The sequence below is a fragment of the Glandiceps talaboti genome, chromosome 16 (assembly GCF_964340395.1).
Source record: "Glandiceps talaboti chromosome 16, keGlaTala1.1, whole genome shotgun sequence".
Lineage (NCBI taxonomy): Eukaryota > Metazoa > Hemichordata > Enteropneusta > Spengelidae > Glandiceps > Glandiceps talaboti.
The window spans coordinates 7470957-7486812 of NC_135564.1; the positions used below are offsets into that span (position 1 = coordinate 7470957).

At 36.0% G+C, this 15856-nt stretch overlaps 1 protein-coding gene across 3 annotated transcripts in view; it reads right to left on the bottom strand.

The window, feature by feature from the left end:
• The window catches only part of LOC144447513 (atrial natriuretic peptide receptor 1-like), a 273931-nt gene that overhangs the window by 51550 nt on the left and 206525 nt on the right, over window positions 1-15856 (bottom strand). For all 3 annotated transcript variants that reach the window (XM_078137559.1, XM_078137558.1, XM_078137557.1), the window contains exons 2-4: window positions 11934-12253; window positions 4308-4443; window positions 1199-1293 (exon numbers count right to left, since the gene is read on the bottom strand). In XM_078137559.1, the coding sequence (XP_077993685.1) occupies window positions 1199-1293; window positions 4308-4443; window positions 11934-12253 (551 nt within the window). The remainder of the gene's footprint in view (window positions 1-1198; window positions 1294-4307; window positions 4444-11933; window positions 12254-15856) is intronic.

Consider the following 15856-nt stretch of genomic DNA (forward strand, 5'->3'; position numbering starts at 1 on the left):
GTGTGGTGGCGAGTGTAGTTTGTTCCATTTATACAAAATGTAGCAAGAAACTGTACTCATTCAATCTTGCTTATCTTAAAGTGTAGCATGTCCAGTTTCTCAATTGGTTTCTGCATGGTTATATCAAACAAAAAGCTAAACGGTATATGCAATTCTGTGTCGAAACGCATCGTATTCTGAATATCCAGACGTAAACAGTGTGAATAACGAAAAACATGAACTCGTCCTCTTTACAAAACAAAATTCACAGCAATAGGAACTATACTAGGAGAAGCTAAGAGTGCTGTACGTTCATACAAATGCTATCGTTTTTTTATAAACAATCTCTTTTACAAGCATTGAAATCTTAATGACATCCTGGTTAATTTTGTAACGAAAATTGAATAATACTACCCGGGATTTGACATATATCCGTAAATGAACGATTTCTAAATCATTTAGTTAATGAATCACAAGTAATATGTGATATCTCAAAGACATAACCTACGCACTTTAGCATTGTGATAGCTGAAAAATTAGCTCTCGGAATTCCACAGTGCTATCACAATCATAATTGGCATACCTAGAGATATCACACGCCATCTTGAAATATAAGCGAAAAATAGCAGCACAATCGTTAATATTCGCAAGAATATATGAAAGAAGTGTTTCATATCTTACAAAATTGGTACTTTTAGAGAGCTTGGTTACATCATCATCATTATCTATTCACTCACCAAAAAACCTAATCAGTGAATGATTTATTGAAAGAAGTTTTGCTGTCTATTAGATGAAAGTTTACATTGTACTTCACAGCCAACTGACGAGACCATATGGATGCATTGCATGGATTGAGGATACCAGCGACGGCCTACACACGCTGTCGAATAATGTTGCTACGAATACGTGCATTCTTTATACACTATGCTCGTTTGATACAATATATACTGGCAGCAAAATTGGTAATGATATTTTTTTTTATCCACTCCATACAAGCAAGATGTAATAAAAGTAGTATCATCATTCATATTCTTACGTTAGATTCTATGCATCCACCCATGCAAGCGAGATTATGCGTCCCTATCGACGAGGCCGGATCTTGTGACGTGTTGAAGAATCGCGCATGCGCGCCTAATGCAGGCAACATCTAATTATAGCAAAATCTGTCCTAGGAGGCACACATCGATTCAGAAATGAAATAAAGTACAAAGACACTTACAGTGAAAACACCATTCTCTGTATCTGTCATCTCAAGCAAGGAATAGTCGGCGTCCCTGTCTCCATTTGAATCGATACTCACTTGTCCACTTATACCTGGTTGGTAAAAAAAGAATTAATGTTTATTTAAAAATGAAAACTGTGTTAATGATATCATTTTGTTATATGAACAGAGCAACCTCTTTCTGCCTGTCTGTCTGTCTGTCTGTATGTCTGTCTGTATGTCTGTCTGTCTGTCTGTCTGTCTGCCTTTCTTATTGACTGGCACTTTCCTCTCTCCCTCACACACACACACACACACACACACACACACACACATGTACCTTACAACATAGAGGTAAATTAAACATTCTATTGGCGATTACAGATTTCAAAATAATATGTCAATCACAGCAAAATGGCTTTAATGGTTTAATATAAAGTACCCCTAAGACGATGATCCTAACACACCATGTAGCCATTTTGTTAAGAATTTATCAAACTTATACATTAGTAAGCAAATGTGATTCTGAAATTGATTTTAATGTGATATGTGAAAGGCAGTATATTTGTAATGATATTTTTCATAAGGAGGGGGTTGCTTTTATCTGATACAGAAGGGTGACAAAGGCATGTCTCTAGATCAACGTTCTAGAAAATATAGGGAAATTTGACTCTACGACCTTTTGAGGGTGTTATGGCGTAGGCATTTCGCGGGTAATCAATCGTGGTACATCGAAAAGGTGGACTTACTATCCAGTATATAAAATTGCAGGTCAAACCGTTTCGATACCCTAAAGATATCAGATTGGAAATGCATTAGTAAGTTCATTATTTGGTGTAGTGTTTGATTCCTCCTGCTGTAATGCATTAAAGAAATGTTTCAACATGTCACATGCTGTGAGCTGTGTATTGTGGCCCTAATGTAATATTAAATCGACTTGTGACGTTACAACGTACTATACGTTCTCAATCTTGCACTATAAATGTGTGTAGGTTGGAAGACTGAATTAGAGTCGTGTGTTTGGATACATTGTGCTATATCAAGTACGCCATGTGTTCCCCGATTGAAATATTTGTTGGTGAAAAAAGGGTCAAGTCTATATTTATCAGACTGGGGCCAAAATAGATTGACATTGAGAAAAAGCACAATTCGAACACGAGATGTTATGTATGTATGTATGTATGTATGTATGTATGTATGTATGTATGTATGTATGTATGTATGTATGTATGTATGTATGTATGTATGTATGTAGGTAGGTAGGTAGGTAGGTAGGTAGGTAGGTAGGTATGTAGGTAGGTACATGTGTAGGTAGGTAGGTGTGTGTGTGTGTGTATGTATGTATGTATGTATGTATGTATGTATGTATGTATGTATGTATGTATGGAGGGAGGGAGGGGGGAGGGAGGGAGGGATGTGTGTATGGATGGATGTGTGTGTGTGGATGGGGTGTGTGTATATATGGATGCATGGATGCATGTGTGTGGGTGGGGGTGTCTGGGTGGGTAATGAGTGGGTGGGTGGATGGATGGATGAATGGATAGACGGATGGATTGATGGATGGATGGATGCTTGCTTGCTTGCTTGCCTTTTTATAATCAGCAGGATAGATATACTTCACTCCTTGTTGGCTTTGGGAAGTAGAGAGGATGTTTCTGTTTCAATAATGTTGCCCAGAATGTTTAAAGATCAGCCCTGAAGGCATTGTCACTATGCAGCCATGTTTCGAGGTCAAAGGTGAATTAATAGCTCGCGGGGACAAGAGGTACGACGCACCGTGCATTTAAAAACAGATAGTGGGTGGTGAATACGACACTCGTGGATGTCGATGGTATTCAAATGAGATGAATTATTGGACCTATGGTAGAATTCCGATGGTCACTACACTATACGTATGTCGTACGTAATCAATATGCAAATACATCAAAAAAGGAGAAACCTTTCTCTCCATGGAAGATTTTTAATAATAGACGCAAGAAGTAGCACGAAGTGATTTCATTTCGTAAACACTCATTTCCTAAAAACCCAGATGCGGGGTTTGATATTTTGTTAATGGGCATTCCAAAACCAATATCCATTAGAGAGTCACATTGTTCAAACTTCTTTCAAAGTGTAGTCAACATACATGATGGTGTGTGTTCAACTCTAATTCGTGTTACTGTTTGTGTGGGATCACATTTTCAATTTGTACACTGCTGGCAAACATATTATCTTTCACATGTTATTCATTTTCTTTATGAGAATGATTCGCGATGAACAAAATCAACAAATTTAAATTACAACATTTCTGCACGATGGTTGAATTCCTTAAAGTTACTCTGATGCCGAGTGTTCCAGATAGAGCCGGGACATCTATTTTGTGACACGTGCTAAAACTCGCTTCCAGGCGTATGTAATTGAAAAATAACGCTAACGAATAAAATGCGACCAATTTTAAATCCTGTATTTCCTCGTGTGGTCATAATATATCATTTAGAACAAACAATTATGGAAAATATGCTCTGGTCGTTCGACGTCACGACAACGCGCGTCTATGTCACGGCAACGCGTGTCAACGTCACTGGTTCTGCTGTGTTCGAAATGCGAGTCAAAACGTTCAAAATTACCATTACTTTCCCCGATTTTTCTTTGATATTACTGGCGCTGGTATAATTATGTTATTCTCCAATATTTTTCTTAATTCAGCCGCAAAATACTCGTGACCTAAGGGTTGTCACTACGAGTCGATAGAATTAAATGGTTTAATTTAATAAAACTAACTTGCTAAACACATGAAATACAAGAATTCCAATGTTCCATGCATGGTAACATTTTACATCAATTTGATGGATACATGGACAGACTGTGTATGATGCAGTGATTACGTGTGTGTTTACCAACTATTTACAATTCTCTTCCTGTATGTACAATTTCAATTTTTTTTTGGTTGCCATTTTTTACAAAATTTTTATTTGATTAAATTTATTGAATTTGGTCTTTTTTCCATATTTGTTCAAGTAGAAACACACAGTAATGTTGTGTTAATCATTAATGAATATCCATTTTTCATCCATAAGGTGACTTTAAACGACCCTGATCATCTCATGTCTATGAATGTGAATGCGTTATACGTGATAATTTGACCTACCTTGGAAGGTACGGTTCCACATTCGTCGGGTAATTTCCTCACCATCACGTGCACTTCCACCAGCTTCAAGGGTCTCGTTCAACGCTATTGCGTACAGTAAGACGGCATCATGGAATGCGCCGACAAAGCTGTTGACCTATGTCAGAAGAAAAACATGACAAGTGTTAGAAATATATTGAGGTTTTCAAGAGTGAAATTGCTTTTTGAGTACGGGTCAGTAATTAAGACACCTAACAAGTTACTAAAGCCTCATCGGAATACCTCAGATGGCATCTATGGAGATGCTTCAATGTCAAATGAAATTAAAGTCACATGCGAAAGTTCCCTGGGCACGAACAGGTTGTCTGAATATGCACGTCAAAGTGAATTGTTAATGCTTTTACAGAATTAATGTTTGTCTTTCATAGATTGTATTTTGTCAAACAGTATTTTTAGAATACATCAAAACAGTCACACTACATTTACATTTCCATACACAAACTTACAATACCAACAGTAACAGACTATCCAACAAGCCCAAGTACAACACACGAAAAAACACGGGTGTATTTGATTGCACGTGCTAAGCAGGAATGAGACAAGTTCCATGCACAGACATGCAATTAGCATAGGTAATTTATCAATGCATAAACACCACAGGAGCCAGAATCCCATAACTCTGTTTACTGAACGAATACTATATGGTATAATAATCAGGTACGACTGAGTACAAACAAACTGATAAAAGGGTCACCTGCACCTACATCAAAGGTACGACTGTTTTTTACCAGTTGTATTTTGTTTTGGCCTAATGTTGTCACTGCCTGAAATATGTCCTTAACTCACTTCATTCAAGCAAACGCGCCGATGTTTTTTCGTGGGCTGTATCAAGTATGAGGGGAGAAACGTGATTTAGCATCAGGTCTGCACATATTTCTTTTTAGGGTAGAATTCACCCCAGACCCCCTGAAAATCAAAACTATTCAAATCTCTCCAAAGTATTCCATGTCATAGCTTGTTCCTGGTCCTTTTAAATAATACAAGAAATTTGGGGGTTCACCGTCCTATCTTTACGGCTATCGACAATCATATACATACATATATATGCACACATATCTAGGCATGCACATATATGCATAGAGTAGTCTTGCCAACCCTTTTTACATTCGTGGATCACTTCGAATTAAGCTTTGATTTGCAAATGAAACGTGAATGATGTGTATATTTGAGAATTGAAAACTTAGTTTTAATTTTCATTTTGAAGTCTGTTTTAGTATAAGCCCGTGTTATATTCGTAATGCCATAGCTCTTGACGAAAGACTCGGTTTAAGATTAGAGGCATCGTTATACGTTTGCATGGCAACAAAGGCTATGGGAATGCCGTGATTAATGTAACGAATAGTAAAATATTCTACGTTATCACCATCCAATAAAATGATACTATCAAGAGAAGAAATGCAGTTTTTAGATTCGTCCACAGCTGTGCGCAACTTAATTCTGACTGTGCCGCAAAGCAAGTTAGTGCAATGACCCCATGTACCCTATTCACCACTATTGAACATACAACCCATCAATTGTCAAATTAAGATAGGAGCGTACATTTAAATTTGTAATTAGCATATTAATAAAGAAGAAATTTTGTCGTCAACCTCTTTCCCGCCAAGCACTTTCCTACCTAAATTTACATCATTACTTTTTTTTGTTATTCGCTCAAAGGAGAAATTTTAACACCAAACTGTCGATCGTCATTCACTTTCCTGCTGAAATTTATATGAAGGCACTCTCCTAGCATTAGCATATAAATGAAAGAAGATATTATACCATCAACCTGTTTCCTCGCAAGTAAAGCAGTTCTAAACATCTCCAATATACTAATCTGAATAATTTCTCTTTTGCCATCATGGTACAAATTTTGTTTTTGCGAGTTCACGTATTTTAATGCTGTGTTCTGATAAAGTGTTTCGCGCTCGTAGAATTAGGTTGTTTTGTTTCCAAACTATGTTTTTTTGCGTCCACGAAAAAGAGGCTGTATTTTACGAGAATGGGCCGCTGTAATTATTGTCTATCTTCCCAGTACAATGATGATTATTTGATTTATAACACCTTGCTCAATTACTTCTCTGTGACAGCCTATTAACATATTTGTGCTTTGATAAGTTAACAACTTATAAGTTAACAACTTGCTTTGATAAGTTAACAACTTATAAGTTAACAACGCTAATTACACTGTATGTCTTTGCATGGAACTTGTCTCTCCTGCTCAGCACAAGCAAGAAAACGCACCGGTGTTTTTTTGCGGGTTGTAATCAAAACCCCATCGTAGTTTATTTAATAAAGCTCAGCAGCCCAATACACCCTCTAACGTATGTTTGTACTGCATTATCGAGAATTGATCATTTTAGTATTAAAATAGCTCGAGGGTGTAATGGCGACTTTATGTCACAAGGACGTAAAATGTGTTATCTTAATTGAATACAGTAAACGTGATGTATATAGTGAATTGATGTTAACCGATAGAACAACTAGAATTTCCATAATAACAACTTGTTATTCCAAATTTTGAATAAATTGTACGTTTTTGGAAAGAAGTTTTATATCCATCTGTTAATTTAGAAAAAAGTCTGCAAGAATTTTACTAAAATTTAATAGACAGCATTCTATTATAACTCCGAAACGAAAAATGTTTTTCGTATGAAAACATTTCATGAAGGTTCGTTGTTGTGTGATGTGTATGGAAAGAAAATTGCCTGGTAAATTCGACATGCAAGTAATTTATATCACGGGAGCCAGGATCCCATAACCATGTTTACTGATAGAATGCTACATGGTATGAAATAAGGTACGACTATTAATGTTGCATTACAACTCCAACAGACATAAATAAACCACAGTCACTTGTGAGCTAATATTCTATTCCAGGATGACAATATTCTAGTCTAGGGTGAACATAATACAAAATAATGCCGTTATTAGGTATATACAATAATAATTTTCAAAAAATACCGTTGTTGGTGATTGTTCCGGAATATACTGAAGTTGGGAAATAGCGGAAGATACAGAGGAAGATACACGGCAATTTCAACGATTCGTTTTAATTCCAAAATCAACATATATAACCGAAACATAACCACCCATGGCACTCTTAGAAACCACTTTACCCTACCTGACAACTAATCTGCAACAAAAGTGATCCAAAGTGGGTTTTCTAACGCGTTTTCTAATACGTCCACATTTTAAACGACCCGCCATGTTACCGTCCATCACCAAGGCATGATAGGGTATTACATCATTCTTCAACATGTTAATGACTAATATATGCTGATTACGTTAATTAGCATGATATATTTGTTCACTTACATGTTGAAGAATGACTTAGTGAGGTTTTCTAGTTCATTAACATGTTGAAGAATGATGTAATGTCCCATCATGCATTGGTGATGTCGACGTCTTCTACAGTAATGGCAGTGGCGACAACACTTGTTCACCAAAAGAGCATCTCTTTCTTTCATGATGGAAGTTATTTAAGTAAGGGGCTGAGAACATGATAATTGTGTAGAGAATCTGGGAAAGGGCTTGTTACTAGGAATCCAATAAAATGAAGATAGGAGGGAAGGGACTGGCAGAGAAATGTGACGAAGATTAATTCTTTTAAATACCTTTTTTTAAATCGACCGACCGACCTATAGGTGCTATGAAAATGTAATGACAAACATAAAAAATAGGGTCACACTATACCATTCTCATACTTTCATTACTTTCATTACTTTGACTTCGTAAAGGACTTTTGTCTATTATCAGCAGTCCAAATTTAGTAGCTTAGTTATTAAAAATGTCATTCACTCACAAATTTCAGGGCTCGATTCCGCAGTACCATATTTTTCAATTAAAAATAGGTTTTGCAAGCAATGCTCAATTATTTTGAAATTTGTATCTTTTAACTAGTGACTAGCGATTGATCAAAACGTATGGCATAGAACAATCACGTCAGCAAAAGAGATCATTGTCTTGCCATACGGTCGGAAATCTGTTTTCTATCAAATTCCATGCTCAGATAGATAAAGGGAAAATGTTGTGTGTTGTCATTGGGCATATTTCACATTATGCTTCTATCTACTTCTAGTATCATATCAAAATATGCCAATGGCTTGCCTATTGTGAAGAGCGGCTTGCCTTTGTATTTTGCTGATACAAATCACATATATGGTACAAATTGTACATAACATATAAAACAAGTCTTCATAGAAGACATACTACCTATCAAATATTTTACTTCTCAATGACTAGAAATTTCGACTCGGAAGGTAAAGGTCAGGGTCAAATATAAAAATACTAACAGAAATGTCATATCTGATAATGTATGGATAGATACTTTAATTAAGTGACTGTCTTTATTGTGTTGAACTAATGTACAATATTGGTGGATTTTAAATTTCACGTCAAATATGGCGACTATTCGGTAAAAATAATATACGCAGACAGATGCATACATGATGCATGTGTGTATCTCCCTTGTTTTGTATGATCTTTGGTCACTATTGAAAGGAATTGATCATACTTAAATACTAAAAAGTGTACCAAGTACACAGTATGCACCATACTATTCAAGTAGCTCATCACAATATGCAAGAAAAAAACTTGGTTTTGGTAATTGACTCTAAAGGTCAAGGCCATGGTAAATATCAGGGTCTTAAAAAAACCTGCCTTTGATATCATAGGAGTAGACACCTTAATGTTCTTTAATGCAGTAGTTTATGAGCTGTGTAGTTCACAGTTATACTTTTGTTATATAACAAATATAGCTTCCATTCAGTCATTGTGATGAAGGTAAGTGTCAGGGTCTAATATAATAACACCTAATGAAAGGTAATATCTTATACTATAGGAGTGGACACTTGAATAAAGTCTCTATGTCTTATGGTTCCGGAGCTGTTGCACAAACTATTAATTTTTACACCAAATATGGCTGCCATCTGTCAAAGTTTGCTATGAGCCCAAAATTAATGTATGTGTGTATTACCTTTATACTTTATCACATTCGCCCAAGATCTTATAAAATATTGGTCACACTGCAATAATACAAAAGTGTCTGTAATATGCAAGAGATAGCTACTGTTTGATAATTAACCCTGAAGGTCAAGGTGAAATGTCAACGTCTTACAGGAAATCTTACACCTGATTATACGGGTATAGACACTTGAATGGAGTCGTTATGAACTACAGCTTTTGATTTGTGCACTGTCACAATTTTTTACTACAAATATGGCCATTATTCAGTAAAAACGTATGAGCACCAATAGCTATCTCTATATTTTTTCTTCTTATATTACCCGTAAACATTATTTAAAGACATTGACAAAAGCTTATATTTATTATAGAGTGTCTTTGATATGCAAAACAAATTTGCTTGATTTTGATAACCGGCCTTGAAGCTCAAGGTCAATGTATTAAAAGAAAGCTTATATCTGATAATATGAGGTAGACACTTGAATGGAGTCTCTATGTGTTAGAGTTTTTGTGTTGTGCAGTAAATAGTGATTTGTAACTACAAATATGGCCACTAGTCGGTTAAGTTTGCATATGTCGCAAAACAAAATGACGTATTAGATTTCCTATATGATTTGCTACCCTTATACCAGGTTTGAATGAAATTGGATATTGCGTACGGACAGACGTACGGACCGCCAATTGTACATGTAATAGTCCCCCATCCACCCACCCACCCACCTTTGCGATACTAAAATATCATATGGCACTATTCTCATTTGCCTAAACATACATTCGTTCTCCTTTCTCAGAAAGTTATTGGAGATTACAACAAGACGAAGAAGAGTCGCTCGAAGAGAAGATAATACCCCTTGGTGAAAGATCTCCTCTGCGAATACTGACAAGATAGGATACACAATATAGTTATGTACTCTAGAAGATAATGTCATGATTAGCTCCGAGTCTACTGCTGAAATAATAGAGGATATCATATTCGTAATGACTCTTTTCCTGTCATGAGCACGTAACATGCAGTAGCAAGGGTCAAGGGTCATTCTGAAAAATTCTTACATGCCTACCCTATCAACTTGCTGAATATCAACTGATTCGAAAACATACAATGTAAACCAGCTGAAACAAAACGTCGTATGGCTAAACCAAATCTTACCTACACGCAGATACGTTTTCTTGTCTGTCGCCACAAAATGTATACTACCACTGTTCCGTTTCGTCATTTTGGGTGACAAAGTCTTACCGATATGGCAATATTTGCGAATTCTTTACATGAGCTACCGTTATCTTAGCAACTCTTCGCCAAATCATAACAACGTATAATTTTGAAGGCATACCGATGAATTAAAATGTAACAAATGTTCTTCAATTGTTCTCATTCCTGAAGATGTTGAAATGAAGATTTTTTGACGAGCCAGACGATAAAATTTAGTAATATCAGTAATATTTTTGTCAAGTTACTGGATAAAAATCAGCAATGTTTAATAGCATGATATTAGTACAGTTGAAACAGTCGATAAAATGTAGCTTCGTTAGAAAGACCACTGACGGGTTACACGACGATTTGTTGCAACTTTACTGGTTTCCTTGTAGTATAAAGATCTATAAACAGTGTACAACGTGTGTCACTTCTAATCATTGATATCAGTGTTAATGTTGGTATATCAACCTATAATAACATTTATCGTCTTCGAGTACTATAATCGCATTATGTTATATGATACACAAAGCAATTTCATAATTAAAAAATGTACAGATCATGGTATTTTGTTCAATGCGAGGTTACCGCTGAGAGCCGGTATCAAACGCTGTACGATCCGTAAATTTATTGGATGCACTCTCTTAAAATATATATCTCTGCGAACGTCGACCCCAAATGACCCTTTTAATTTCTATACGTTAAATATATTGAAACGTATATTGTATGGAAGTTGCATGAATGTATGCAGTCACGGTGTTATCTCCCTTCGCTCTACATAATTAGTAGTATGATAATTGGTTTAGTCGTTTAATCATTAACCAATTAACTAGGCACTAATTGGTTTTGAAATCGGAACTTGCAAATTACATGCCTTTGTAAATAATACTGCGAATTTACATGTACGTAATTTTCTTAGGAAACATAATTAAAAAATGTTTACTAATGAATGTTCGCCTTGATGAGCAATAATTACTAATGATATTAGTACTTAATAATAATTCAGGACTAATCAACACGAAACTGTTCGATTCGCTTGATATTGTCATTTCTTTCAGCAAACGGATTGTTAAAATTCTGCAAGAGGTAACAAATGAATAGCTTTCTCTGAGGCCTAACAAAAAGAAATGTGTGGTTCCAATTAGGATCAATTTTAGAATAGGTGGGATAGGTAGATTTTTGTTTTCATTTTTATTATTCGATTTTGCTTCGGGTTCATATTGTCAATTAAAGGGGTACAAGCTGAGTTTATGCTGAGTTCATCTGTTCTGACAATGCCAGAAGGCAATTGTAATATCATAGAAGGCATGCATCAACATTGATAATATTACACTATAATTATATAGTGCCATCGAGTTTTATGTAAGTATTTTCAGTTGAGTAAAAGGTTTATAAACTCAGCTTGTGCCACTTTAAAAATCTCAAATACCAGAACACTGTATACTTTTACTTACACCCTCGCCCTCCTTGTCGTAATCGAATTGATAATCCCTCAGAGCACGCATTTTCACCTCCTTGGCGAAATCGTTATATTCCGGAGTATCTGGTTTCCTCAGGGTTAGAGTCATTAAAGAACGATAAGCTTGCTTGGCGTCAGCATCATGTTCATCGCCTTTCTCCCATCCAACGCTACCGAAGTAAGCGCTATCGAATAGTTGAATGTTGAAGAAAACATACTGTGCATGGCCATCTTTGTTTGGTGTCGTCATTCCAAGTCCATGTGCTGCCAACATAATCTTCCTTACGGCCTCGCCAGAAGCACATATTACCACAACTAAAAAAGAACAGAAAACAACAAGCAATGTAAGACACGTATAGTTTCAATGCAAATGCCTACAGGGTGTCCAGCATTCATAAATTTATTTCGTTTACATTTTTTTTTCATTGGCGCACGGTTTTCTTTGGAATAAGAATACAGACATTTAAAAGTACGTGATATTTGTCAAAAATAACAAACGTTACAAAACTCTGATAACTCGCAAATCGAGGTCTTAACAATGCAAAGTGTACATGTGCGACAATACAGCAATTGAAGTTAAACACCTAGAAGCCATGGTTTTGTAAAATGTGGTCATATAGGGCCCGATTTAAACGCGTTTTTATCACTGATTGATGAAACAATTTTAAGATGTAATAAAGCCTTCGCATTTATCGATGGCCGATGGTTTTCGGGTATTGAAATGCGCCAACCTGAATGGTTTCCCACTGCCCACGCATATGCCCCAGGTAGTTACTACTTTATATGCACGTTTTCAAGGGATATTTGTTTTCACTTTTGTGATCTTACAATTACGTGATGGCGATAGTTCAAGATTTACATCCCGTGAAATTCTACATGACATATCAAAGAAGACTCTACGAAAGTGCAAACGACAACTCTACTATCTCTTGTTAGTACATAAACCAATTTTGATAACACGTTTTATTTCATCACGTTCCTCAAATCTCAATAATAATAATAACAGCAGCTGATACAATTTGATATAGGACTATACTTATGTCTGAACAATACATATATGGATCTGTATACTTCATTCATAAAAATCTGAGAAGAATCTCTTGTGACATTTGCTTGTGAGATTTACTGTAAAAACGACAGATTTGACATCAGAAATATCCACTTCAGAATTGAAAAGCCAACATACGAGACAACATGGCAGTTATCTTCAACTGTTGGCAATCTGCCAGGAATGAAGATACATGAATATTTCTTATAATGCGAATATATATAAACGTCAATATTTTTTTTTAAATGTTCAAAAGAAATGAGAACTAAATGCAAAATGCCAAAGTTCTGCGATATTTAAAACATGTCCTCCCCTATAAGGTACATGTAAATATACCCTTCATTATTAGAATACTGAGATAGATGTGACTTTAAACTTCGGTGTTTGTGACTCGTCAAGCTGAAATGATCATACTCTACCTAACATTTGACAAAACACACTATGACAATAATAACTGTACTGCTAAATTAGAACACTGCCAAGTGTTTGGAAATAGAGTTGAACAGGCAAATGTACCGAGGCATGAAATGAGAATTTGAATGCAATTGTTATGCTAATTTGGGGATTTGGCCAAGCGTTAAAACTACTATGAATACTCATGGCAATGCATTTTAAGACCTGTTAGTAAATTCGCACCTTTAAAGAAAAACGAAGTTAGTTGAAGACTCTATTCCGATAGAGTAAATGAAGGGATTAGTTGGCTGTTGTGTTTGTTAGCGCTAACATAACTGTTTGAAGCCCCTCAAGCGGCAAGCTCTTACTTTGCGATTTCCCAAAAACAACAGAGAACGAAAGAAAAAACATCGTCGCAATACACTTATCAGCGATATCTTTGCAGCTATTGTGTAGGTATTGTGACTTTACGAGTAATTTAAGTCGGTAATTGGGCCGGATTTCATTAATAACCCTGATGACTTCAGTTGCGTATCTTTTGTAATGAGCCCTATTTGACCAACAATAGGGGCGGATAATGATGCATTGAAGTAGACGTATATGCAACGGTATGCACTTTAGGATCTTCAAGGAGAAAGTTGTGTGATTGTATGGGGATCTTAGGATGTGCTTCAAGCATGGTTACGCAACTCTCAGAGAACGCCATTTCGATGTCAATAAACAAAACCATTAACCTATTTTACACAGTAGTGAATAACAATTCTTTTTCCGTTTTTAAGTGAACATAGTCCTGTTCGACTACTTGCAATTATGATAATAACAACCCTAGTGACCGTCGAAGAGTTCAAAGAACGGTGCATTTAAGTAATGTCTTCAGAACTTGACTGAAATATTTGCGTTTGTAGGAAACGCAAACATCTTAACTGTCGATTTTTAAAAAAATTAACGTGATCGCAATTTTTGCTCAATAGCTTTAATGTACTGTATAAATGAAAACACCATCATGCCTGACAGAGGAAGTAATGATATGGGTACTAGCAGACTCCTAAGAAAGAGGACTTTTCTAAATAATGACACACAAAGCGATCATTTCACTGTTTCCTTCTTGTAAGCCGATGACTGCGTTAAGTTATTCGGGGCTTTGCAAGTCGATCTCACGGTGCAATTCCCGTATCAAGCCTAATAAGTAAGAATAATTCCTGGCAGAACTCTTATCCCTATTTCGTCGGGGGATTTACCTTCATGATCGCACGATATCGGTAAATGGACCAAGCACGTTAAAATATCACAAACCGATAAAATAATCGATCTATTTATAGTGGGTAGGGTTTAATCCAGGTCTGAAGCAGAGGTACGAAAACAATATGAGACAGGCTTTACTGAAAATGAAATTCACACTTAGGGTCAATGAGATATGTGGCCCTCTAAGCCCATATACTATATCATCTTCAACAGTAGGGATTCTATGATTACCACTGTCATGAAAGATGTCGTCATTTCCGGCGCCATTTTCCCCTCCTGGCTTAAGAGATTACTCGGTAAAGGATATCAGACAGTTCGTCCTTGTCAAATGCTAAGACGGAGTTCAATGTCATGACGAATTAATTTGTCTAGTATACTTGTATACGCAGCAGTATCTTTACAACTCGACATTATTTAGTTCATAATTACCCACCGTCAAGCTTGACTATACATACTAAGCGTTTAAAACGTGTATATAGCAAAAAAGCTCTTTTCGTCGACTATGAACATTTCTGATGTCGTTTTGAAGTACTAAACGTCTGGATTTAAAACAATGTAATCTCCTTTCAAAACAGCTTATTAAAGTAAAACATGAGAACCCCAAAATACCTGACATTTGACCTACAATGCTAGTAACATATGCATGTTGACATTGTGTCAATTATCTGCTGATGGACATGGGTGTCATCTCCACTGTCGAATAACTTTCACAAAGTTACCAATGTTCCTTGGTAAGCCTTATATCATATTCCAGAAGTACCATACACTTCTACAACCATGTACATACATTTGAATCGGTTTCGATCGCTAGATTCTTCCAAAAAAGGGACATATCTTTAATTGTTTCTTTAAACAAGAACACATTTATATAGAAGACTTGGTACTAAGTTGAATAAAGTAACATTTGACCACGCCAAATTGCTAATACGACAAACTGATAATCAAAACAGCAGATTCACGCCTTTTGATATCAGCATGACACCCATTTATTCCTACAAGGAAATCTTGAACCAAGTTGATATGTTATTGCGGGTCATGAGGTGTTGTGTATGTCTCAAAATTCGATAGCGCAATATGCGGGTTTCGAACCGTATAAAGATAAATGTAAAGCAACAGTCTTATGGGGTTAAAGTAAAGGTGATATCAAATTTGACTATATCAGCGTTATGTGTTGCCTTGAGGAGATATCACTTGATCGTGCACACGTTCGTGTTACTGAAACTGCAATGACAATA